The 24,896-nt window shown below is 43.8% G+C and overlaps 1 protein-coding gene across 1 annotated transcript in view; it reads right to left on the bottom strand.

Annotated features, from left to right (window-relative positions):
* The window catches only part of LOC139264540 (ATP-binding cassette sub-family A member 13-like), a 417,853-nt gene that overhangs the window by 76,492 nt on the left and 316,465 nt on the right, over window positions 1-24,896 (bottom strand). Inside the window, exons 39-44 of the mRNA XM_070881155.1 lie at window positions 19,071-19,228; window positions 17,318-17,548; window positions 15,112-15,214; window positions 13,201-13,450; window positions 3,051-3,140; window positions 1,900-1,981 (exon numbers count right to left, since the gene is read on the bottom strand). Coding sequence (XP_070737256.1) covers window positions 1,900-1,981; window positions 3,051-3,140; window positions 13,201-13,450; window positions 15,112-15,214; window positions 17,318-17,548; window positions 19,071-19,228 — 914 coding nt within the window. The remainder of the gene's footprint in view (window positions 1-1,899; window positions 1,982-3,050; window positions 3,141-13,200; window positions 13,451-15,111; window positions 15,215-17,317; window positions 17,549-19,070; window positions 19,229-24,896) is intronic.

The raw sequence follows: 24,896 nt of genomic DNA, 5'->3' as shown, positions 1-24,896 counted from the left end.
GGTCGAGGACACTGATGTTGGTGCGCCTGTCCTCCCAGGAGATTTGCAGGATCTTGCGGAGACATCGTTGGTGATATATCTCCAGCGACTTGAGGTGCCTTCTATACATCGTCCAGGCCTCAGATCCATACAGGAGGGCGGGTATTACTGCAGCCCTGTAGACCATGAGTTTGGTAGTAGATTTGAGGGCCTGGTCTTCAAGCACTCTTTTCCTCAGACGGCCGAAGGTTGCACTGGTGCACTGGAAGCAATGCTGAATCTCCGCGTCAATGTCTGCCTTTGTTGATAAGAGGCTTCCGAGATATGGGAAATGGTCCACATTGTCCAGGGCTGCGCCGTGGATCTTGATGATTGGAGGGCAGTGCTGTGCGGCGATGACAGGCTGGTGGAGGACCTTTGTCTTACGGATGTTAAACGTAAGGCCCATGCTTTCATATGCCTCAGTGAATACATTGACTGAATAAATACAGTTGCACTAACACTGGCTTGTTTCCTTCAAGGCAAATAGACCAAATCTAATCGACATATTTAGGGACATGGTTAAGTAAGAATTTACTGGATATAATCCTATGAAATGCTAATGAGAAAGTAAGCACTGTAAATTTAGAGGACCATAAAATAGCTGACTACAATTAACTATGTTAATTTTACAATTCTCTGACTCATTCTTGCTGAAAACGAGTTCTTGCAGAATTACAATGCTGCCAGTAACAATCCTTGCTGCAAGTGCACATCCTAGCTCAGGGAAGGCTGCTTTACATGTGAGCCCTTTCTTATGGAAACAATGGCCATCACAAGCTGGGATATAAACATGGAGTAATAATGCCGCTAACAAAACTGGAATAAAACAATCATACTTCCTTTTTAAAAATGTATTGAGCCAGAAAACATCAGAAAGCTAGAACTTAAATTTGATCTTTAACTACTCAAATAAATTATATTTTTGGCACAATTATAATGAGAAGCTGGTCCCATCATAACTCACACTCAAACAATGTTAACATTAAACAGTCCTTCTGTAAGCTACAAATTTAAACCTACATTGAGCCAAGAGTTAGAATTGTGCTGATTTATATTGTGCTTCATTTATATATCAGTAGAATTTACGAATTTGTGCCCCAGGCACAGTTCTTCATGTGATGCAAGCATGCACAGGTAAGTTTATCCAGCATGATGTTCCATCTAAATGACTGATCCTCATCCCCAACATCTGCCAGATGATTGGAGCAGGCACCTCTGGTGGGGTCTGCTGCCTCACTAGCAACCAGCCAGGGGTTCTGCCCCATCGTGTTAAGACTGGAGGAGCAATCTCCATCCAATATCATGGCCTCTGTCTGTCCGTCTGAGTCCTACTCACTATTGCTGCTTCTATCTTTCTACAAGTCTATCTTTTTATCTGTCTCTTCTATACATCTCCAATTCTGTTTTGCGTATTTCATTAGCTGTAAAGCGCTTTGGGACGTCCTGAGGTCATGAATGCAAGTCATATAAATGCAAATCTTTTTTTTTTAAAGCTGATTATTCATTTGACTCTGTGTATATTTTTCGCTGACTCTTCCTATTTATTCTAAATGTCTGCCAGTGTATAAGCCGGTCACTAATTTCCTTCATTCTTTTCTCATTCTGTTTATTTAATCTGTTGAATTTGCTTTGCTTCTTTTTTCTACTATGGATTTTCATTATGTACTCTCATTTCCAGAATTGATGTAATTTCAAGTCTGAAATATTAAAAATATCTCTACAGTTTAACAATGCAACAAATATTACAGCTCATGGGGAAAGTGGCAGCTCTAAGCAAGAGGGGCCTCATTAATAACTGGCATGAATACAGCTTGATTTATTCATTAATATTCTCAGTTCTATATTAGTGAGTATTGAAAATTAGTTGAATTTTCCTACCTGATAGCCATTATTACAATTACACTGACCCACAAAATTCTGTGGTTCTGAAGGTCCATTCCACCAGCATGATGCATTATTCCTAAGAAGAAACAATCAGTAAAAATAATAAAGAATATATACCATGTAAGTAAGATTTGTGATTTGTTTGCATATTTATTTATTGTACATTGGCCCATAATTTGCAGTCAGTGGCAAAGCGAAGACGTTTGCCACTGAACTCGAATAAAGTTGCCCAGAGATCTCGTGATCGCGGTTTTAATTCCACAGCATGTGTGTTTTTTTCAGCAGGTTCCCTGATTGAAGACAACCTGATTGTCAAGCTTGGTTCCTATTGTGTTCCTAACACAGATGAGACTGCAAACAGGGAGGTTAAAGTAACAGTGACCTCAGATTTTATTAAGACACTCCAGAGTGAGGAACAGGCCTTAGGGGCCGGCTTATATACAGTGTTCCCAAGGGATGCTGGGATCCCTTGGGACTTCAGGGGATGCACTCCCTGGTGGGGGAACATGGGAGTGCATGCTTTACAGATACACAACAGCTCCCTGGGCAGGAAATGCTCCAGAAGAGGCCTAAGCCCAGGTGCACGTAGGTAGCTAGGGAGCAGTAATTGTGGGTTGCTGATCGCGAGGAACTAGGGTTTGATCTCGGGGGTGGGATCCGATTGAGGGGAGGGAAGCAGTTTAGCTTTGGGGCCGGGGAAAAGTACTCCTGCTACTCCAGGTCCACAAGCAGTGCTGAAAAGGCACATATCAGTCCTCACCTCCCTATAGCTGTCACGTTTCCCAAGGCCTAGAAAACCCAGCCGGCCAGCATTAAAGCTGGAAGAGAGATCAAATCTGAGGCCTGCACCCTCATTAAAATATTTAAATGAGCAATCCACCTCCTGGGAGCTGGTTGGTTGCCCGTCCCTCATTCTGCCTCTGTTAAAACTGGAAGTGCATGGGGCCGAGGTGGGTTAGGTTTGGGTTTGAGCTTTTTAAAATGTTAACATCCCACCTGACCCAAACCCACCTGTTTTGGGGGGTTAAAATTACCTACTCTATGTCTGGGTGTCCCAAATAAAAGGTGTTCCATTCCCCAGCACTAATATCCCTTAATGAGCATAACATTAATGAAAAAAAATGAAAGGCACACAGTTTACTTACAGATTGGAGGCTTGACCAATACAGGGTTCATTTATTTTCAAAGACTTCAGCAACACAGAGGTCAGGTTTTGAAAGTCATTCTTGCCAGAACTATACAGGGTAAGAAAAACAGGGTTATCCACAGGAAAGTGCATAAATGTAGAATTATTAACTGAAGTCTATTCTGGCAATTCCAGGGAGACAGGACCATCCTATATTCTGACATACTGATTTGTACAAATGATTCCAAAAATAGAGGATTCACCTTTATTATTAAATTGGGAACATGAATAATTATCACAGTCCCTACCACTGTCAACTACTAACTGTAATATTTAATATAATATACATATTAAAAGCATCAGCTACAACATTAAACTCATCTAACAAAATAATTAGAATATAATTATTTCCATAATTAATGGCCCAGATTTTGCGGTCTGCGGTGAACAAATGACGCTTGCTGTTCATTACGCTTACAACTGCTCACAGACTTTTCATGAGCTTTTGCACAGCAACTTATGGTCATTAGGCATCTGAAAAAGTGCGGTACCCCCTACAGGAGATCTGGGACCTGTGTGAACAGGGCAAGCAATAGTACGTATCCTCAATCAGATTGAAGAATTCTTACTGAGGCCTGCAGAGTTTAAACCAGGAAGTGAAAGTTAGAATATTGAATTTAACGTAAAATCATGTACAAAAAGCAAAATAAAGAGAGGGAAAGAAGGATGAGATTAAGGCCCCTATTTTCCACTTGCTGGATTTTTGGCGCCCGTGCAGGTTAACGTACGATTTTTTTGTATACGTTTGCAGCAGGAAAAAAAAATCAGGACTTTCGCCAAAGAAATATTTGAATTTGGTGCAGTGCTTACTGAAGTTAGTCTGGGGGGCAGAGCTTCAAGTCTGCGTTAAAAACTCTCTGGGCATGTGCGAAAAGTTGAAGTTGCCGGGGCAACCAGAGATGCTGAAGCCCGTTCCCCCCGAAAAGTTGATACCCCACCGCTGTCGAAAGGGCCAGAAAGGACCTCTTCCCCTTAGCCCCCCCGCCCCCCACTGGACCCGTGGCCACTGCACCCCCCCAGCTGATTCTGCTGCCACCGCTTCCCCCCCCCGCTGGACCTGCTGGAATCCCTGGCCGAATGGCCCTTCCGCTCCTGAACTGCAACTCGTGGGGGGGAGCGGGACTGTGTGGGGGGTGGGCATTCAGCCTGGGATTACAGCAGGTCCAGCCTGTAGGGAGCAGTCCTTTCAGCCCGGAAATCATCTTCCCTTGCTCCAAAAAGAGCTCCCTGTTAAAAAAAAAGGTATTTTATTGTGTATTCTTATTGCCTTGCTCCTGTCCTCTTGTGCCCCGTGCCGATTCTGTATGGTTTTTTTTGCGGAGCTTTTGGGCAGTGAATGCCTTGAAAAAAATCATGGACGGCCAAAATCGATTAAGTCCAGAAAAACGGCGCCCAATCCCGCTTTGACTCGTGACTGCGACAAAAGTTTTTAAACTGGCGCACATGGTCGCCGCCAGCATCCAAACGTTTTTCACACCAAAAAATGTTTGGACGCCAAAAAATGGCGCACAATTGTGGTGAAAATAGGGCCCTAAGAGAGATAAGAGACACAAAGAAAAAAAAAGTTTAATTTTTAAAAATCTTCAACAATAATTAAAATCTGAAGGAATGAGATTCCATGTTTGTGAAATTAAATTTTCAGGGCCAGAGAGGTTGTTTGGCAGTAATAAACATTTATCATGCCATTAAAAATTAACTTACATGAATGGATAAGCCCTAACTTTATCTGGCATGTTTAGTGGGTAACTAGTGGGTAAGTACTGCAACTGCCTTTCCTATTTGTAATACCAAATCTCTCGGCTCGGCGTAACGAAGCTTGTGGAGGTGCAGGGCAACTCGCAACTTTCTGATTTCTGTGTTTAACTGCACAAGTGTGGATGCCGCAAGTCACTATCCGATTTACTGCAGAATAGCCTCACCCTTATTCCTACCACAAAATCTGAGCCAATGTTTTTAGGTACAATACAAATATAATACATTATGAAGACTACACTGTATCTCTTGGATTTTCTTAAATATCCTCCATGCCTTCATCACATTTGACGATTAACACAGTATTTCCCCCACCTCCTCCCACCCCACACCCCCACCCCAAACCCAACACTCCTCCTGAAAACACTCACTTGTGCTGGGTATAGTTTCATGGTGAAGGTATACATTCTTCATGTGTGAGCATGGACAATGAACATCGAGTAGCTGTTTAATTGTGTGGGACATCATAGACATGCCCACACCTGTCCTCACTCAACGTCCACACATACATAATTTCCAGCATAGGTTACTGGATAGTGGTGATGAGCAGGAATCCTGGCTAATTTCCCCATCCTTAACTCAGGAGCGCTGTGGCCGATTATAGTTTCGTTATTGCTTCCCTAGCAATATGTGCCCATTTATACCTACTTTTTTGTTTAAATGTGTCCATCTGTGACCACTTCATGTGTGTGTCTTTCTTTGTATGCATATTTTTGACTCTCTAGCATATATGTCTGTCTGTCTATCGGCCTGTATATGTTTATGTTGAACTGTCAAAACTGAAGACACCACTTCCAAAAGTCCTAACCCAGCAATGCAGCATGAGTGAAACAATATTATGAAACAATTTAATGAAAAACTGTCTCAATTAGCAAACTGTCCCCAGAAGCCACTGCCCCTTAAAAGTAATAATCCTAAACATCAGTGGGCAATATGAAACAAGTATTCCAGTTAATTCCAATCAAAATATTTCAGAGCCTAATAGCTGTCAGGATAATATAAATTATTTTATCAAACTCTATATGAAGAAGCCCAGTAAACAATATGGTAATAAGATGAATCAGCCAAAGTACATTTATGGATGAAATGTATTTCTAGATTAGCAATAATTCATTTAGAGATGCAATTTGAATGATGATATTCATTTAGAGGCACAATTATGTTCAAGTAAACAGCCATCAAGTATATTAATAGTCATTAAATAGCTATTACTTAAAAGGAACTTCATAAAGCTAGCATTAGAAGCATTTAAATGATGGTTTTCATGTAGAAACAACAAAGGAGCCACAAAATTTAGCTGGATATTGATCATTTAGGGGCTGAAAATCCACTCCCGACACAATTAAGGATTTTGTGCGGCACTGTAGGCACAAACCAGACCAGGTCAGTGGAGCTCGGCACTGAAATTCCACTGCAGATCGTTCATTAATTATTTCTTGCTGCCAATGCAGCTTTGCCCTTGTGTAGGGAGCCAGCCCAATGAAGCAAGCAGAATGTCTCGCTATCAAGTTCAAATTAAAGGGATATGCACACTCTAAGACTGTTGCTGTTTTCGTATCTTCACACTCTCCTTGGAGAGTGGTGTGGAGTAGTGAAAGGATTTGCAGGCTGATTAACAGTCCGACGGTCCGTGATGTGAATGCTTCTTCAATGGCGGTAATCATCTTTATACCAGCTGCTAGGGTGGTTAGTCTTGTACAGTGAGAGGGTTTTATGGGCTTCCACAACCCATACAATGAGGTGGTTGGGGGCTGGGGGGGTGGTGTGGGGCACCAGACACCAGCATTGTCACTGGATGTCAACCCGAAATTCAGAGCTAGAGCTCTGGAGGCCGAAATTTCCCCACGTTGGGTTTGGGGCGCATTATTTGAATTAAGTGAAAACTTAGCACCGGCCGAGATGGTCGGGAGGAAGTTTATAAATTCGGCACTTTGTTTCCCAAATCGGAGTGCCGCATTGTTGGAGCGCTAAATGGCCTCCGTGAGGCGCTGCAGGGGCGATGGTGGAAATGTACAGCCAATTTCAGGTGAGTTTCATTCACTCATAATGAGTCACCTGGTCATTGGGCTTCTTAAAGGGAATGCTTTGCAGGTTTGTTCTGCTGATTCTCTTGTTCTTCACAGTTGAGTAGCTGTTTAGTGAGGACTGTCATGACAGCTGGGAGAGGCAGTACAAGGGCCAGCCGTTTCTCAGACGCCAAATTGGAGACACTGGTGGGGGCAATGGAGGACAGGAGGAGCATCCTTTTCCCTCCAGTTGGGTGGTCCGCTGCACAGCTTCTCAGAGCTATCTGGGCAGAGGGGCTGCCAAGGTGTCGGACACCTCTGTCCTTGACGGCACACCCACACAGTGTCACAAGAAGTTCTGCGACCTCACTCATCTGGTCAAAGTGAGTACATGTTCTCCCAACTCTTACCTATGAACCTGTCTGTTCCCACAACTCTTACAAGGCAGCCTTTGTGCAGATTCACCAAACGAGCATTTAACTCAGGATGTGCCTACCACAGTTATTGCCTCATTTGATGCTTTGCTTAGAATCACAGCTACTTCAGATGGCCATGCATTTCTTCCACATACATAACTGCACTGTGACTCACCAAGCTTCCTTTCTTTTGCAGGCCATACAGGTTGCAGCAGTAGCAGCATACCGGAAAGGGGAACTGCACCAACTCACAGACCTGGAAGCGTGAGTACTTTGCCTTATGGACCCGCAGGTGGCCACCCCCATGGCAGTGGGGACCGCTGAGCCCACTGGGGTCAACATTGGTAAGTTAAATCCTTCCTCTCATCCCAGCTTCCATTTAAAGCAGAAGGCCTTACCATTTAGCCGCTCCACATTCTGACCACCTTTTTTCCTGCATATCTGTCACCCTTCCCTCATCTGAATGCGACTCTTGTGCCATTTGTGTTTTCAGACAATGCCGCGCCCGCAGCCCAGCCTGTGCCTGAGACCCCCAACCCAATCTAGTCTGCAGGGAGGAGAGAGGACGATGCAAGCACCGTGTCACTGCTTCTCATATTCGCACCAACTCAGATACTGGGAGGAGGCTGTCATTGGAGTTGAGTTTAGGAGAAGGGTCTACACTGGGTGATGCACCAGGGCTTAGCAGCCTGCAGCAGGGTAAAGGGGTAAGGCAAGCTCGGGAACCAGCTCCCCGGAGAGCGGGTTGGCGCGCCAGTTCTGCTGCACAAGACTCAGATGAAGACCTCGTTTAAGAGGCGTTTGAAGAAAGGGGCAATGGCCGGGGTGCCTGAGAGCCTATCGCAAGTGGTAAGGAGCATGGAGGAGTCCATCTTCCGCATTGTAAACCGCTCTGCGCACACCATGGAGCCCATCATTGCCAGTATGCAGACGATGGTGGACTACCAGACATACCGTGCAGATCCAGACCTCATGGGCGATGTGGCAGCTTTTATTGGGGCACAGGCGGAAGCAACGCAATGTCTTGATGTTGCAATAGAGTCAATGGTTGCTCACATAGATGATCAGACTGCTCTCATGCAGTCTAGGCTTGATGCCATGCGACATCTTAGTGATGTCATGCAGTCTCAGCTGCATGCCACGCAAGCTCTGACTGCTGCCATGGTCCACTGGGGATCACATGGTGCCGCAGCAGCCCAGCAATCTGTGCTCCATCAGATTGGTGCAGAGGCTGAGGTGCTGCCACGAGGAGTGGCACTGGGTCAGTGGAGCAGGAACCTGCTGTCCTCTCAGGATGACAGCATTTTTGATCCCACCACTGCCTCGCCATCATTGCAACTATCCACGGCTGTCACCCAGCCAGCCTAGACTGTCGCCGCCCAGCCTCAGGTGCTTCAGTCTGCAGTCAGCCCTTCCAGGCCCAGAGCTGGTCGAGGATGTCCTAGACGGCCATCTGTAGTCTCTGACCCGGAAACACAGCAGCCTTCCAGCAGCCATACGGCGTAGTAAGAGAGTAGGTTTACGTAACAGGGGATATAAGGAGATGCACAAAGGTGAATGATATATGGTATGTTAATGTTGCACTTTTTGCACATAAATGTTGATTTTCATCTTTCCTGTTTGGTCTTGTCTCTCATTTCACTGTTGGGCATGTGATGTGGAAGGAAGGGCTCATTGATGTGTTTATAGGGAGGCAGAAAGGAAGCGGTAAGTGGTGAGGACTTTATTGGTCTCGGACTTTCCTTGCAGGATCGGGACGATATCGGCGCATTCTGCCTGCTGGCTGTGCTTCCTCCTGCAGCTCCTCCTCCTCTTGGTCCTGCTGCTCCTCCTACTCCTCCTCCTGAGGTGCAACGCTATGTCTTCGTGCAATGGCTGTGCCCTAATGATTGACAGATTGTGAAGCATGCAGCAGATGATGACAAATAGGGAGACCGGGTCAGGCGAGCACTGCAGGACTCCTCCTTAGCGGTCAAGGCAGTGGAACCATTGCTTCAGCACTCCGATGGTCCGCTCAATGATGCTCCTGGTGGCAGCATGACTGTCATTGCAAGAGTGCTGGGCAGGAGTGCTGGGGTTGTGGAGGAGAATCATGAGCCAGCTGCATAGAGGGTAGCCCTAGTCTCCGAGGAGCCAGCCACGAGCTGCATTAGGTGGCTGGAACAGAGCTGGCACACCAGTCTGGTGCAGGATGAAGGCATTGTGGCTGCTGCCAGGATAGAATCATAGAACAACACGGAAGGAGGCTATTTTGGCCCAGCATGTCCGCACCGGCCAACAAGAGGCTATCCAGCCTAATCCCACTTTCCAGTTCTAGGTCCGTATCCAAGTACTTTTTCAATGTGGTGAGGGTTTCTGCCTCTACCACCTTTTCAGGCAGCGAGTTCCAGACCCCCACAACCCTCTGCGTGAAGGAATTTTCCCTCAAATCCCCTCAAAACCTTTTACCAATTACTTTAAATATAGAATCATAGAAGTTAAATCATTGAAGTTAGTGGGCATTAACAGCCCTTATTGTGCGTCTGCAGTTGCACATCAACTGTACGTTGAGTGAGTGGTATCCTTTTTGGTTTGGAAAGATCTCAGGATTGCAGTGTGGAGCCCTCAAGGCAACGTGTGTGCAGTCTGTGGAGCCCTGCACCATGGGGAAGCCCGCTATCCAGTTGACCGCTGCAGCTACTTCCATCTGGTCATGGGAAATTAGATATATTCCATCCTCCTTCTGTGGTGTCATGAATGGAGTGGCAAACTGGGAGATGTTAGATATGTCTGCTGTAGCTCCTTCGAAAGATCCAATGTCACAGAAATTGAGGGCGATGGTGACCTTCACTGCCACTGAGAGAGCTGTTCTCACTTAAGTTTAAGGCTCAAGGTCTGGCTGCAGCAGATGGCACAGCTCCACATCGCCACATCTTTCCTAAATCGCAGCCTTCGGACACACTGCTGCACAGTGAAGTGAGCATAGAAAAACTGTTGGCGGAAGATCCTGGGTGCGTGCAGCCTTCTGTTGCCACATCTGTGTATGCGTCTTCCTCTGCCCACGTCCTCATGGACTTTTTCATCTTGCTCATGCTCTTCCTGTCCCTCAACATCCTCCTGTTGGTGTGCATCCGCACGCTGCTCTTGTTCTCTTTGCCTCTCCCTGTCCCTTTCCCTCTGCCTGAGTTTGTGCCTCTCCTTCCCCCTGTTCATCTCTGATCCTCGGTGCATGGGCCTCTCCATGGGCCTCTCCCAGTGCAGTTCCCTCTTCCAGTGGGAGCCTTTCTCCTTCCCTCTCCCAATGCCTCTGCCTCACTAATTCACAGTGCCGATGTCTTCTGCAAACCATCCTCCGATGGTAATGGCGGAGGAGGCGGTCCACTGCCAACACTGAGCCCATGATTGACAAACAATGTTGTTGTGTTCAAAGGGACCTGATTAAACCAGGGGCAGCAATTGGAGGCAAAGTAAACTGAGGGCCAACAATCAATGATGGGGGTGGCACATCGAAAAAAAACAAAATAGCTACAAGCTGGAAAATAATTTGTCCGACCAAAAAAAAATCTTCAATTGCGCGCCTGTAAATATCACCAGCGCTGCAGCTTCCCGACTTGAAATCGACAGAAAAAACTGTCGTTGGCATTCTCAAGCATTAGGTAGAGGGGCGCAGGGCAATTTAACTTCCGGGGCAGTCATGACACCGTGCGCTGAGGAGTGGCACGAGCAATGCCGGAGTGGGGCGCTAAGCCATTGCGCCACTGACTAAGAGATGGGCAATTCCACATGGGTAATTGTGGCCACTGCGCCCATGTGCTAACTGATTACCACTCCGCTAACGGGCCTTGCGCAAAGGGGCAATTTTGGCCCCCTGGTCTCCACTCACCAGCTCTGTCTGAAGCAAGGTTCAAAGCCTGCACCTTCTGACTCAGATGGGAATACTGCCGCTAAGCTAAAGGTTCACTCTCACATTCAAAGGCGTGCCTGTATACGAGGGCAATATTCATTTCTTCCTTTATCAAGCTTAAAACTCAATTTCAGATAGTTGAGAGTCTTGGCTAAGGCTGTGAAAAGGGTGAGAGGTGTCAGGTATAAATGAAATGATAGGAATCCCAATATAAATGCACAAAATTGCTTTTGTTAGCCAGTGAATGATTAGTATATCTGACCCCTATATGCACGAGATGGGTGTGAGGATTGTTGCCCAATTTGGCTCTTCATAGGAATTGGGACACCATTCTTGGCCATGGACTCAATACACTACCTGTAAGATCTAGGACAAGATGGAGAAGAATGTAGCTCTTTTAAAGGAATTTGGCAAGGAAACATCACCCAACTATATCAAGTACCTTGTGGCTGACCCAAAGGTTGCTTCTCGCAAGATATTTTCTGTTCCACATGTAATCCTCACTCACATCAAGCACTCATACAACCTACAGCTCATTCTCTGCATCTCATACATATCAATACCTCAGGAGGGCACACCTTCAAGATGCAATGCAAAACTGCAAACCTTGCTACACTCATCTCTTTAAAGGTCCTAACACCTCAAATGATATTAGATTAACTGCAGCAGGATGACACCCAGATTGGTTTACAGTGACCTCAATTTTAATACTTTGGCGGGTTGGGACCAGGGCTGGTGGGGGGGTGGGGGGGGGGGGGGGTTGTTGTCTCGGAAGCAATAGGGAAACCCGGGAGAATGGGTTCCCCACAGGTCCTGCCAAATTTATGGCATTGGGGAGCCGGAAGAGCATTGTGGGGGGTGGGGGAGGCCAGGAAGGCAATCAGAGGCCTCGGGTGGGATTGGAGGCTTCATAGGGGGGGGATCTATAGATGGCGGGGGGGTGGGTTATGCAGGGACGATGGCCAAGGAGATAAGTGTAAAGGTACTTAGCCCCTGTATCCAGCAGTCCTCGCTTTCCACGAGGCCTGCAAAATCCAACTGGCCACTGTTGAATTTAACATCATGGTTAAACATGTGGTATGCCAGCCTCTTTAGAATATTTAAATGAACAACCTACCTCCTGGGAGCGGGCTGGTTGCCCAATCCCCGTCCTGCTTCCATTAAAACCGGAAGTGGGCGGGTTGGAGGCGGGTTCTGGTCGGGATTCAGATTTTTAGCACATCAACTTCCCACCAAACATGGAACCATCCATTATTTGGGATTAAAATTGTGTTTATGTCTGTCATTTAAATGCGCTCCCTCAACTTCTAATTTCTTGAGATTTTTGTGCTGAGACTTTGAGCCCAAGTTGTATGCCTCATGGTGCAGGCACTTAAGCGACATGCCGCTGAAGGTGCGAACTTTGGTGAGGTCAGCACCAGAGATCCTGGGCAGGCACATCCCGCCACTTAATCTGTGATGCTGAACTGCAGATTTTCAGTTCAAAGATCATTTAAAAAATGCTGTCCATATTCGTTACTTTAGTATATTAGATTTTTGGATTCTATGGGAATCAAGGGATATGGAGATCGGGCGGGAAAGTGGAGTTGATGATCAGCCATGATCTTATTGAATGGCGAAGCAGCCACGAAGGGCCGTATGGCCTACTCCTGCTCCTATTTGTTATGTTCTTATTAGTATTCTCCATTGTGCTACTTTTTTTTTAAACTGTAAAATGTCAGTGTCAATTCAGGAACAGATTAATGATTCTACTACAACCATACGCAACAAAAATGTGCTTTAAAAAAACAATTACAACTCAACTCCTAAATACTAATCAGGCAAATTATTTTCTGATCGCAACAGTTTCAAGAAACTCACGTGTATTCACATCATGTTTATCAACAGATGAAACTGAAATTAAAACATCTGTCTATTAAGAGCACAATGAATCATTTCCTCCACATAGTCAGCTGTTCCTCAGAGCTGACTCTACATTCACTGAGGACAAGGCTGTTTTTAGCACTTCATGTCTGGGATGGAGGTAAACTTTGAATAATCAGGATATCTGACCTGAAGAATGTGACATCTGAATCCTTATATATATTTGGAGACAGCTGGAGTGAAGGATAGTCAGCAGCAAAAGGCTTCACACTGAATAGAGCCATCGCGAGAATGACAAAGAGAACAGGAAGCAGCAGGGTGACAATAGCCCCTTTCCAATCCCTCCGCGTATGGTGAAAGCGTTTAATCATCAGAGCTGCCATCTGTTTAAAAATCAGTCGTATTCCGGTCACTCGCTGGGCTCCAGCAAGTGCCACACCTGGTGCAAGGAAAAACATTGTATTCAACACAAACCAGCTTGATTTAGGTGCTTGTTTTTCACAGTCATTTCAGTGGCATTAAATCCCTTTATATATCAAGGCATTCTGCTGACAAACGTACATTTAAAATAATTTAAATATGGAATTAAAGAATGCTATATGGTTCAACAAGAACTTTCCTTGTACAATTTGCTCTTCCAAATTGTCTCCTCAACTATTTTAATCTCTTAAAGAAAAGTTCTGCACAACATCTTCCCACTTGTCCAGTGCTTCCTGGGTGTGCATCCTCCTGGGTGACAGGGAATTTGGAGTGGTACCTTACTGTTTCCCTGGGTGGGATGGAGAGTTATAGAGGGGGGGGGGGGGGAGGGGCAGGGAGGATACAAGTTTAGCCAAAGTAGCTGAAGAAATAATTTTGGGTTCTGATGTGGTTCCTGGGCAAGTTGGCACTTTCCTAACAGCAATCTGCCAAATTGACTGCGGTGGAGGCAGAAAATGGAATTGTGGACCCCACTTAAGGCTCTTATACAGCAAGTGTGGCCACGACATGCAGGGGTACTTTCTGCTGGTTGTGTTCTGAGTAGAACTGGCAGGACTTCTGTCGAGACCATTAAACTGCCAGTTCCATCTTTTACTGTGACGCGATAATGGGGTCGGGGAGTTGGGAGGAAGGGGTACGCAAACCCTCACAATTGGGATTTTCCACGCAGGCAGAAAGTGGTGGATATCTAGCGAAAACATGTTTTGACTTCCAACCTAAAAAATGGATATGATAAAAGGGTGGTCTTATGGACTATTACTGGGAACAAAACTGGATTAGTTTTCCCAGTAGTAATGGTCGCGTAACCTGCACAATCACATATTGAATCAATAGTCTGTCGATATATTTGCAGCAAGCCTCTATTTAAATTACTGTTGGACTTGTTTTTTTATATAAATGTATTTGTTATTTTATTCTCATGCTGCATACTTACCCCTGCCTGAAGGAGTAAATGGAGATTTGCTTCTGTATTAATGCTGCTCATTAGCCAACTGCTAGAAGGTCCACAGGAGTCACTCAAACGTGACCAGACCTCCAATCATGAGCGTCAATTTCAGCGCCCCTGCTGGGTGGGAATATGGCAATTGTGCGATTAAAAATATCAGCACAGCCCCATTCCTGCCAACATCCACTTTAGTGCGGGCTTTGAAATAGGCAGCCCAGCTGACCACTGGAAAGAGGCAAGGACCTCAATAGCCAATTCAAATTGTGGTCCTATGTCATCTATGCAATTGGATGTACACTGCAGGCTGCTCAAAACACGTTAGAAAAAGCTTTTAAAATTGTTTTTGTGGGGTCAGGAGGAGCATGAAAGTGAGAGCACCGCACCAATGGAATGCTGATGAGAACCCATGTGAAAATGTTTTGGCACCTTAGACCACTTCCATTGGGTAAGCTCACTCTGCCCGCTTCCCGCCCGATGGAAGCAGTCACATGAAACTCAACCTCATTATTTTATCGCAGCAGCATGGAGCAGACGGCAAACATGTCAGACTAATTTAAATTTAGAAAACTGGAAAGCTTTTTACATTTTTTAAAGTGATGCCATACCTTTAAACTGATTTACGTGTCACGAATGTTAATAAATTTGTACAATATCAGTTGGATTTAATAACTCACTGTCGCTGTAAGTTGATTCAATGCTCTCAGACTTTAGAGACTCTGTGTCCTGGCCTTGATAAGATGCAGGTCTTCCTTCACTCTGAAGCAACTTCAGAAACACCTGATGAAAAAGAAACATAAAAGATGACATGAAAGTCGATTTTAAATTTAATCAGATTAATTTGAAATTACTTAATTCAATTTTAAATTGCATCTCTAAAGCTTTGGATCTGTATTTATTAAATTTACATGAAACAAAATCAATGTGGTTAATGTGGGATTATTCAACTGACTTCTTCAAACTCTCACTTGGCTGGCAATGCAATGGCACAGTACATTGCTGCACTGATACTGGTATTATGGAATAAAGGATCGTTACTCTGCTTAGCTATTGATCTCAACAATATTGGTGTGCAGAGGAACTGAGCAGAGGCCAATGCTTCCTTAGAGGCAGTCAGATATATCAGAGATGGGTCACTTCGATGCAGCTACTGTGGGCAGCAAAGAGTGGCACAAGCAGAGAACTAGTAGCAAGTGCTAATCCATCGTCTTGGGGGAGGAGGCGCATGATCTGGCTCTACAGGAGAAGAAAAGTGGGTGAAGGAAGATGTTCATAAGAAATGCAGCAGATCTGTGAAGGAAGTATCACCAGGGAACAATCCACAACACAATATAGTGAAGCAACATTTAAAAACTTAAGCTGCTTAATCAGGATCAAAATAAAAAAATATGTTTCTTTAAGGATATGCTTTGGTTTCAGCCTTGGCTCAATGGTAGCCATCTCACCTCTGAGCTGGAAGGTTGTAGGTTCAAGCCTCACTTCAACAAGCACATGATCTAGGCTGACATTTCAGCGTAGTACTGAGAAAGTGTTGCACTGTCAGAGATGCTGACTTTTGGATAAGATCTTAAAGCAAGGCCCCATCTGATCTCTAAGGTGTTTATAAAAGATCTCATGGCAATGTTGGAAGAAGGGCAGTTCTCCCTCAGTTTTTACAAACATTTATCCCTTAACCAAAATCACTAAAGCAGATTATCTGTTTTTATTTCATTGCCTGTTGTGGCACCTCAAGTCGCTGGAGATATATCACCAACGCAAAGAGCATGAAGAGGCCAAGCGAAGGCAGTGGAAGGAGCGCGCGGCAAACCAGCCTCACCGATCCCTTCCCTCGATGAATGTCTGTCCCACCTGTAACAGGGTCTGTGGCTCTCGTATCGGACTGTTCAGCCATCAAAGAACTCACTTCGGGAGTGGAAGCAAGTCTTCCTCGATTCCGAGGGACTGCCTATGATGATGATGATGTGGGACCTTGCTTTGCACAAATTGGCTGCCTCATTTCCGTACATTACAACAGTGACTATACTTGAAAAGTACTTCATTGGCTGTGAAGCGCTTTGGAACAACTCAAAGTTGCGAACAACCTTTTAATCATACCGTGCTTCTCCTGATGTTCTTGCCAATCTCTGACCAAAGTTACAGTAGAACATCGGGAGAACCCCACAGAAATTCAGGGAATTTTCTTCCAATGGCACAATGAAAAAAGTTTAAAAAAATTAAGTCCCTGAAAAATGCCCATGTTTGATGTACCCAAAATGTCCTGGTATGGACTAAAATGCCAGTGTTCACAAGGATGAGGAAAGCCATTCAGCCCATCATAAATCATCCATCCAGAAACAACCTAAGTTCTCCTATTGTATCTGGAAATTTATTCCACACATTAATTCCTCTCAGTGGGAAGCATTTCTTAATACCAGTCCTAAAATTACTTTTACTAGATCGATAATATGTCCCCTAGTTCTGCTCCTGGTTGAATATCCATAGGGGTTCTCCTAATCATCTGCCATACATTCGGCTGAACATCCTCAGAAACCTCAGATAAAAATGGCATAAACACTACTTTGCCCTGAACTATTTCAAAACCATTCAATGAGTACACTTTTCCATTTTTCCTTCCTATGTGTCGCACTTTGCACTTGTCTACAGTAAGTTTCATCTATCATCGTTTTGTCCATTTACATATCTTGACCAACTTATTTTGTGGTTTCTGAGTTGCCTCTTCTGTTCCACAGCCCTTCCTAAATTGTAGTGGCATAACATAATTTTGGCTTTAGCTCGGTTTAAAATCAATTGGTATGTGCAAGCACAATCTTGTCTGCAGCGTCAAGAAATAATGGTGCTTTAAACGCATTATTAACCCCAACAAGACTTATATTGAATCTCTACCTCCTCCAGTGTGGTATCGGAGATGCTGTAGCTGTTTAGGTACAGCTTTTCCATATCTTTGTCCAGAGCCTGAAACAACCTCTCATAAGCAGTTTTGTCTTCCATTGTGGGAATGATATACGTCAGCTCTCCATAGGCATCTTCCTTCAGAAAGGCCAGAGGAATGTGTTGCTTCACCAGGGAGGTCACAAGCCCAATATCACATGACTCACCAGGTTCTGCCAGAGTGAGCTAGCAAAATAAGAGCAATAGAAGTTACTTAACCAAACATTGTATTGTCAACTTGTAAGCCAACTTGTCCATATTAATTTCAATAATCACTGGTAAAATCCTTTTGTACATCGAAGGATTGAGTTAGATATGAAACTTATACTATAAGATTGTTCAGGAAACCCAATGAGAAGTTATTAATGATTTGTAGCCAGCCTTACATAAAAGACTTAAACCTACTGCTGAAGCCTGATGGCCGTTTGGGTTGGTCCTAATTTAATTTAAGCCTCTATCTGAGCACACCTTATTAGCAGGGAGTTTAACCCACTGCCAACACATATCGGAAAATTGTTACAGGTGCTGTGTCTGCAACTGAAGCCCTTACAAATACATGTTAATTAAATTAGGATTTAAACTTTTTTCTTTATTGCCACAAACAATTCCTTTTTATTGCTTAATGTAATGTAAATCAGATCATCTTTGTGATATGTTAACACATTGAAAATATAAAAGATTCATCCAGCTACTGCACTGCTTTTCCTAGTTTTATTTCACCCAAATTCAACAATGTATAAAATTTGGAAAAATTATGATCTTCTGATGTTGTGAAGATGCTATAATGTAATGAATGTTATAGTCACAACGAATCTCATGGAAGGGTAAGTTTTAACTGTTTGCAATCAGCCACAGTGCTGAAGGACCATTTATCAGGGAGGTTTTTATTACACTTTTACTGGTAAAGGAAAGTGCTCATGTTAAATGTAGTGATGGTACAGGTTGGCTATCCAATACAAACAGTTCCTTTTTTTGCAAAGTAATGTGCCACAACGGAACAGCTTCCCAATATAACAAAATGCAGCATTTTAAAGGAATGTTCAATCAAACTGTGAGCAACCCTCAATAAGGCTCCATTAGTTATTTAAATTAGGGAGTCAATCCATAATACAACTGAAGCACCTGAACCTTCAGTTGTTGAGCACTCATTTGGAATGGGCACTTGAGGGGAGGCCTGTTGTTGGAGAGTGTTGCTCCTGGATGGCAATCATGCCATTGAAATGCAAAAGTCGATGTCTGATGACGTCATTCAAACCCCAACGTTAATTTAACCCCATCCATGTGACTCACACACAGAGACGATCACACTTGGGGAAACTAGCATGAGAAGGCTCCAAGGCCTGAAGAGACGAAGGTAAGTGAAGTCTGAAATTTTTTGAAGGTTTCCTGGTGAGTTAACTTTATGCTGGGGACCATTTCCTTGGGACCCCGGCTGTCTGTTGCTGCATGATTTCCCGTTCCCACCAGCCACCCTCCATGTCATTCCCATCGGGTTCAGGTGGGAATCGGGCCTGGTCTATAGTGACGAGGACCCGGAGTCGAAATGGCCTGGGCTTACTGCTCGCCCTGTCACATTAATTCTCCTCATGTTAAAATACAGGCTTTATAGTCCGGAATTCTGAACTTCCCTAGCCACGTTCAGGTTTCAATAATCACTATTGGTAGTAGCAACAGCATTTGGTTTTGTCACAACTTGAAAGTCACTGACCTTTTTTGAAATAATGAGGCTATAACCCTGTCCATACTGTTCCTTCAAGTAGGCAGGAGAACCACAGCATTTCAACTGGCCATTTTCAAGGATGGCAATTCGATCACTCAGGATGTCAGCTTCATCCAAATGGTGAGTAGTGAAAATAATAGTTCGACCTAGCAAGATGAAAACAGATACAGATACTTTGTGATTTAATATTACAGAGAGTTAGGTGAGTGCATAATATATTAATAGCTGGCAAATTGTGTTGTATAACACACAAGGTAATACATTTTCTTGATCTCAGATACATGCAAGGGGTTAAGTTATGTGTTGTTAATGTCTAAGCCAGTTCATGGTCTGTGACAGTATTAAAAAAGTATGGGGGTGGGAGATCTATAATGCAGGTCACTTATCCTTTTTATATTTCATAGAATCATAGAAGTTTACAGCATGGAAGAAGGCCATTTCGGCCCATTGTGTCTATGCCGTCCACTTGACGCACTTATCCAGCAGTCCGGGGTGGGTAACAGAATCATGATCCAGAAGTAGCATAACTACACCTTATCCAGCCATCGTGCCAGGTCAACTTCGTGAGCTTTATACTGGGTATAAATCCTAACCGTGTATAATGGGCATCGAGAGCTTCTGGGTGTTGGTCTGTATATGCAACTAAATTTAAAAGGTCTAACAAAAAGATTCAGTCAACAGTTTTTGCACTTTTGCACCAATTTGTTTTCCACATTTTTCTCTTTTTTTTTACTGCTGATGCTTAGGTTTCCATGAGCCTTTGTGTTAATTTGTGTAATTATTACTGACATCAATAAGTTTCTTAATAGGAATCCCCATATCTCACATGATTGGAACAAGAGGACCACCAATGGAGAAATTAATAGGAGGTCAGACTGTGCAAAAGGTGCTCTGTGCCCAACTGCTTGTGCCCGTATTTCCACATCTGCAGATTGAGCGTTGTGCTCTGGGCCAGTCCAAAGCAATCTCCATAAGTCTGCATTGCAGCATTACTGGAAGGAGTTGGAGGGAAGTTTGGGTCCGCAGCTAGCCAGCACGGTCACTGACTATGCCAGCCCTATGCTACATGGCAGCTGTAGGTGTTCTTGTATCAGATGGCACAACTCTACATTACCTCTTTGGTGACTTAGACCTTGCTTCAGTACATGTTTCGTGTATACATTGGCTGCTATCCCCAAAGAAAGGTCAGACAGCAGAACCGATGGCACCACTAAGATACATTACAGCCTGGTTAACCATAACGATGTATGATTCCTCAGAATCTCTTCAATCACAGTGTGCCATGCTTCACAATAAAAGTACTACATAAAAGATGTCAGGATGGTCATCAGTCAGCAAAACCTGACTGGTCACATCAACCAAGCAGCCACCCATCATATTTGCAGGCCTCGTCAAACTACCTGGCATTGATTGTGGAGAACAGTCTTTACAAGAGTGGGGTCAGGGAACTTGTGAGAAGCAGCTGGAATGCCTAGGCCAAAGTTTGAAAAGTTCAAAGAGTTTAGTTTCCTCTAGTAGTTCACTAGTTATGCATTTGCATAAAATTCCTTTTTGTGTGATTTTATTAGTCATTAGCCCATTTAAAATAAGCCGTATGCACTTCTCATTATTTAATCTGCCACATTTCCTCAGTCTGACTGAATACACACCATTGCTACTGGAAAGCAGGCAAAATACTTCCTTTTTCTGACAATGATAAAATACCACCTTTACTTAGCATCTGTCACTCAACTTTGCTCAACTGAGGAACTGAGCAGTAGACTGAAGCTTCTCCATTCTACGCTATGCAGTATTATGGCATCACCACAAGCACAGGTACACTGGCTCCCATACAACGGTGGAAAAAATATATCGGTTCCAGTTGGCAGCACTTGATATACTCCAGGGACATTGATTTAGGAAAAGGAGTAGGCTATTCAGCCCCTTCAGCCTGTTCCGTCATTCATGGTTGATTTGTATCTTAACTCCATATCCCTTAATACCCTTACCTAACAAAAATCTATCAATCTCAGTTTTCACATTTTCAATTGACCCAGCATCCATAGCCTTTTGGGATAGAAAGTTCCAGATTTCCACTACCCTTTTTGTGAAGAAGTGCTTCCTGACATCATCTCTGAATGATCTAGCTCTAACTTTAAGGTTATGCTCCCTTGTTCTGGATTCTCCCACTAGAGGAAATAGTTTCTCTCCATCTACCCAATAATATCCTTTAATCAGCGTAAACACTTCCATTAGATCATCCCTTTAACCTTCTCTACACAAGGTACTAAATTATCCGATAAATTATTTTCTGTACCCGTGCACATCTTTTAGTGATTTCTGTACATGGACCTCCACTCTCTGCTCCTCCACAGTTCCTAGGGCTAGACTTCCCACTAGGTGGCTAAGGCCCCAAAAAATGGGCCTTATTCCAGCGATTTGTGATGTATCGCCCATGCTGATCACCAGCATAAGGCCTATTTTTTTTTGCGATTTTCCACTCGGCCTTACCGCAGCGACGTCAAATGGGCGATCTGATTTCTCAGCGATCTCACGATCGCCCAAAAAAAGAGAAAGTGAAACGGAAGTCCAAAAAAAAATCTTCCCTGGCAATGATATTGTGCGCATTTGTGGGATTTTTTTTTTTGGATCGATTTTTTTTGCCGCGTTTGGAGAGTTCATGGATCATCGCACATGCTCAGAAGGAAAGGGAGGGTCGATGAGAGCGGAAGAGAGAGGAGAGAGGAGTTCGTCGGTAGATTGTTATCAGTTATCATTACAGACATTTCAGCAATGGCCATGTCCATTCAAAATCAAAATGAAAGTGAAATTGAAAGAAGAATGGCCAAAGACTTCAATGAAGAGGCTAATGAGGCACTTGTCCATGTTGTATCAACAAGGTGGGAGGACTTGACACAGGGTGGCCTTGGGAAACCTCCACCCCGTGTTTACAGATGGATCTGGCAGGAGATTGCCGATGTGGTCACATCGACATCCCATGAGGTGCGGACGTCTGACCAGTGCCGCAACAGGTGGAACAGCCTCCTGGCAGCTGCCAGAGTAAGTTTGATTCTACTATGTATTTAAAACCTATATAAAACTCATGTTTATAAATTATTATTATGTATTATTTATTGATGTTTATTAATTGCAAACAAATTCCTCAATTTTAATTATTTATGTGAAGTTTAAAAACTACATTAAATGAAAAAAATTAATTACCAATTATATTTATTCACCCTAATACTAAGTTGCATGTTATAGTATTAAAAATTATTCATATGCAACCACCATTGTAAGTTGCATTGTAATATTTAAAAGTCATATTTAAAATCATACGTACATATGTATTGTATACTTACTGTGTACTATTAGAATATTAAAAATTATTCATATGCAATACGAGGTTACGTAATAATGGAACATTTAAATCAGTCTTTAACGTTTATTGTCAGGAAAGGTAGCTTATGCCATGCAATGTTAAATTATCATTTACAGAAAAAGATAAGTTTAAACCACGCGGAGCAAAGGAGGACAAGTGGCGGCCCCGCGGCAGTGTACATTCTCAATCTATACAAGGTGCTTGCGGTGGCCTTGGTGGGTCCTGAAAGCCATGCGGTCAAGACTCGTGGCATGGCCGAGCCCACCTTGAGCCTGGTGAGTAATGCGGAATGTGCAAAGTATTAAATATTACTAATAACATACGCAAAATATCGTAGTTATGCAATTATAATTCATTAGTTCAGATGTAGTCTGATCTACGAGCGAGGCCATGTTAACGCTGATGAACCCTTGTGCATTTGTGGTTTTGCAAAGTATTGCAATGTTTTGCATTATATTGAAATTATTGATATTGAAATATTGAAATATATTGATATGTATTGTTATGAGTTGTTTCGAAATTTCATTCATCTTTCTAAGGTGAAGTGTCCGTTGAGAACTGCTCGGTGCCACTCACAGACCCCTCTTCTAACAGCTCACAGGAGGGTGAGACAGCGGAGGGCGAGCAGGAGGAGGAGGAGGAGCAGGAGGAGGATGATTTTTTTTGTGGGGGAGGGGGGGAAACAACCTGCGGCCATCTCGGCTGAGATGGAAGAGGCACCGGGACCAAGCGGTGTGCAGGTGGCGACACCAAGGCGCGTCATTTTGCAAACGCCGACCCCACGGAGGTCCGGTCAGCGTGGTGAGCAATCGCCTACCATGGAAGGCCAGACAGAGAGCTTGATTTCCCTGTGCAGGGAGACGGTTGCAATTGGTCGCGACCTTATCCAGGGGTTCGCGGGATTCTCTGCGAACTGGAGCCAGTTTCCAGCATCCTGGAGTGAATTCTGCACAAACTTCTCGAAATGGTCTTCTGAGCAGTCACAGACTGCAAGGGAGACCTTGGAGGCTATTCGGCAGCAGACAGCTGCAACCAATGCCCTACGGCATGCGTTGCTGGCTGGACACGGCGCTGCACCCCAAGGTGTCATGAATGCTCACAGCGAGACCTCGAGCATGCAAGCGAGTACAGAGGGCACAGTTCCTCCGGAATTGGAAGTGGAGCTTCAGGCTTCCGCTTCCGCTCCGTCACCTCCACCATGGCAGGAAGTCTTGCCGTCCCACTCTGCACGACGTCTTGGTGTCGGTCTGCGTAGACCAAAACGGGCGGGTGGGGTGCGAACATGGGGTGGAGCTGGACCTGGAGGGAAACGTGGGCGCAGGTTCAATTGTTCTTGTTCCTGTTTTGTTAGTTTTGTTTGTTGTTATTGGTTAATTGTTAATTGTTAATTGTTAAGATTTTGTATTTGAAGGAAGGGTGGGTTGGTGTGGGGGGCGGGGGGGTTGGAGGGATAGTTTTTCAATTTTTAATTTGCGTTTTTGTTAATAAAAATTTTTTTTCTTTAATTCAATAAATTGTGTGTGTCTTCTCTCTTAGTTATCAACTATACAGATGTTATTCCATATCTGAGCATTCTAGTAATATACGAGTACTTTAGTAACACTTTCTAATAAATTCTATTATATAAAACCTATTCACTAAAACCTATATAAAACCTATTCACTAAAAACAACGTAATAATACCTATATGAAAAATTACAGCTCTCATCCTCATTAAATTCTATTATATAAAACCTAATTATATAAAACCAAACGTAATGATAACCATATGAAAACTTAAAGCTTTCAGTAAATTATACTATATAAAACCTATTTAATAAAAATAACATAATACCTATTTATATTCCCTGTCTCAATATTCTGAGTACAACTAGCTCTCTAATTAAATCACAACTAATCCTCTACCCTTCCATTGAAGTCAAAATGGCGTCCGTAGTGCCCATTTTCCTTCACTTAGGTCCAGAAAAAGCAACAATTTCTCAGCACTATTTTGGGCCTTACATCGGCCCAGCGAAGTGCATGCTAGGTGCTGAAACTTGGGATGGGCCTTATGTGGGCTATAATTTCGGCGATCTTCTCGGCGATCAAAGTGGAAACTTAGGCACCTGTTTTTCGGGTGATATTTTGGGCCTAGTTTCCACTTTTTGCTAAAAATGGGCGATAGAGGTCCGTTTTAGACCATATACGGGCCATAACTGGGCGATGTGAAGTGGAAAATCTAACTCTTTTCTTACCATTTAGAAACTACGCTGATCTATCTATCTTTAAATGGTGCAATTTTGAAGGGAGTGCTGGAACATAGAGATCTAGGGGTTCACATACACAAATCTTTGAACCAGAGCTTGATACAATGTTTTGTATATAAATATTTTGTATATAAATACACTGATGTCACTTCTTACCTCTTCACCTCTCCTAACTGTAGATTGTGGACAATGAGGATGAGCATAGAA

The sequence above is a fragment of the Pristiophorus japonicus genome, chromosome 5, assembly GCF_044704955.1.
Source record: "Pristiophorus japonicus isolate sPriJap1 chromosome 5, sPriJap1.hap1, whole genome shotgun sequence".
Taxonomy (NCBI): domain Eukaryota; kingdom Metazoa; phylum Chordata; class Chondrichthyes; family Pristiophoridae; genus Pristiophorus; species Pristiophorus japonicus.
The sequence above is the reverse complement of the archived record's forward strand: the minus strand, read 5'-3'. Positions and strand labels throughout refer to the sequence as shown.